At 46.4% G+C, this 1,871-nt stretch overlaps 1 protein-coding gene across 1 annotated transcript; it reads left to right on the top strand.

Annotated features, from left to right (window-relative positions):
* Positions 1 to 269: 269 nt before the first annotated feature.
* Positions 270 to 1,284, top strand: LOC139533000 (uncharacterized). The gene is made up of 2 exons (XM_071331147.1): positions 270 to 295; positions 564 to 1,284. Exons 1-2 carry the CDS (start codon positions 270 to 272, stop codon positions 1,282 to 1,284), a joined length of 747 nt encoding a protein of 248 aa, XP_071187248.1.
* Positions 1,285 to 1,871: the final 587 nt, after the last annotated feature.

Raw genomic sequence — 1,871 nt, 5'->3', positions numbered from 1 at the left:
AGCAGGTCAGACAGCTGTATAATTCACATGGTTACAGCAACAGAAACCCTTTATGTCACCCTCACGTTCCACCAGCAGGTCAGACAGCTGTATAATTCACATGGTTACAGCAACAGAAACCCTTTATGTCGACCTCACGTTCCACCAGCAGGTCAGACAGCTGTATAATTCACATGGTTACAGCAACAGAAACCTTTATGTCACCCTCACGTTCCACCAGCAGGTCAGACAGCTGTATAATTCACATGGTTACAGCAACAGAAACCTTTATGTCGACCTCACGTTCCACCAGCAGGTCAGACAGCTGTATAATTCACATGGTTACAGCAACAGAAACCCTTTATGTCGACCTCACGTTCCAACAGTGTTAGAATCTCTACCGCTATGCAAATGTTCCCGAACTCACACAGAATATATAAGTAACGCAGAGACAATTAAAATGAGAGACTAAAATCACCTGCTGCTGAGCTAAAGTGCATGATAATAAACGGGGAATGTGGACTTGAATAAAACAAAAGGGAAGTGAGCATCAAGCTCTATGCCTGGCCTTGACCATCCGGAAGGTTCTACAGAGGAGTTCTACAGAGGAGTTCTACAGAGGAGTTCTACAGAGGAGTTCTACAGAGGAGTTCTACAGAGGAGTTCTACAGGGGAGTTCTACAGAGGGGTTCTACAGAGGAGTTCTACAGAGGAGTTCTACAGAGGAGTTCTACAGAGGAGTTCTACAGAGGAGTTCTACAGAGGGGTTCTACAGAGGGGTTCTACAGAGGGGTTCTACAGAGGAGTTCTACAGAGGAGTTCTACAGAGGGGTTCTACAGAGGAGTTCTACCAAGGAGTTCTACAGAAGAGTTCTACAGATGAGTTCTACAGAGGAGTTATACAGAGGAGTTCTACAGAGGGGTTCTACAGAGGAGTTCTACAGAGGAGTTCTACAGAGGAGTGTGGAGGAGTTCTACAGAGGGGTTCTCCGGGGGAGTTCTACAGAGGAGTTCTCCGGGGGAGTTCTACAGAGGAGTTCTACAGAGGAGTTCTACAAAGGAGTTCTACAGAGGCGTTCTACAGAGGAGTTCTATAGAGGAGTTCTACGGAGGAGTTCTACAGAGGAGTTCTACAGAGGAGTTCTACAGAGGAGTTCTACAGAGGAGATCTACAGAGGAGTTCTACAGAGGAGTTCTATAGAGGAGTTCTACAGAGGAGTTCTACAGAGGAGTTCTACAGAGGAGTTCTATAGAGGAGTTCTACGGAGGAGTTCTACAGAGGAGTTCTACAGAGGAGTTCTATAGAGGAGTTCTACAGAGGAGTTCTACAGAGGAGTTCTATAGAGGAGTTCTACGGAGGAGTTCTACAGAGGAGTTCTACAGAGGAGTTCTATAGAGGAGTTCTACAGAGGAGTTCTACAGAGGAGTTCTACAGAGGAGTTCTATAGAGGAGTTCTACGGAGGAGTTCTACAGAGGAGTTCTACAGAGGAGTTCTACGGAGGAGTTCTACAGAGGAGTTCTACAGAGGAGTTCTACAGAGGAGTTCTACAGAGGAGTTCTATAGAGGAGTTCTACAGAGGAGTTCTACAGAGGAGTTCTACAGAGGAGTTCTATAGAGGAGTTCTACAGAGGAGTTCTACAGAGGGGTTCTACAGAGGAGTTCTACAGAGGAGTTCTACAGAGGAGTTCTATAGAGGAGTTCTACAGGGGAGTTCTACAGAGGAGTTCTATAGAGGAGTTCTACAGGGGAGTTCTACAGAGGAGTTCTACAGAGGAGTTCTACAGAGGAGTTCTAGAGAGGAGTTCTACAGAGGAGTTCTACAGAGGAGTTCTACAGAGGAGTTCTACAGAGGGGTGTGGAGGCGTTCTACAGAGGAGTTCTACGGAGGAG

The sequence above is a fragment of the Salvelinus alpinus genome, chromosome 10 (assembly GCF_045679555.1).
Source record: "Salvelinus alpinus chromosome 10, SLU_Salpinus.1, whole genome shotgun sequence".
NCBI classification, from domain to species: domain Eukaryota; kingdom Metazoa; phylum Chordata; class Actinopteri; order Salmoniformes; family Salmonidae; genus Salvelinus; species Salvelinus alpinus.
This window is presented reverse-complemented; position numbering and strand designations above follow the sequence as displayed.

What these genes read in the sequence shown, in the direction of transcription:
- LOC139533000 (XM_071331147.1), top strand. Translation starts at nt 270, where the DNA reads ATGTCGACCTCACGTTCCACCAGCAG. An exon ending in ACCTCACGTTCCACCAGCAG is followed by an intron (nt 296 to 563) that starts GTCAGACAGCTG and finishes ACCATCCGGAAG; the next exon opens with GTTCTACAGAGGAGTTCTAC.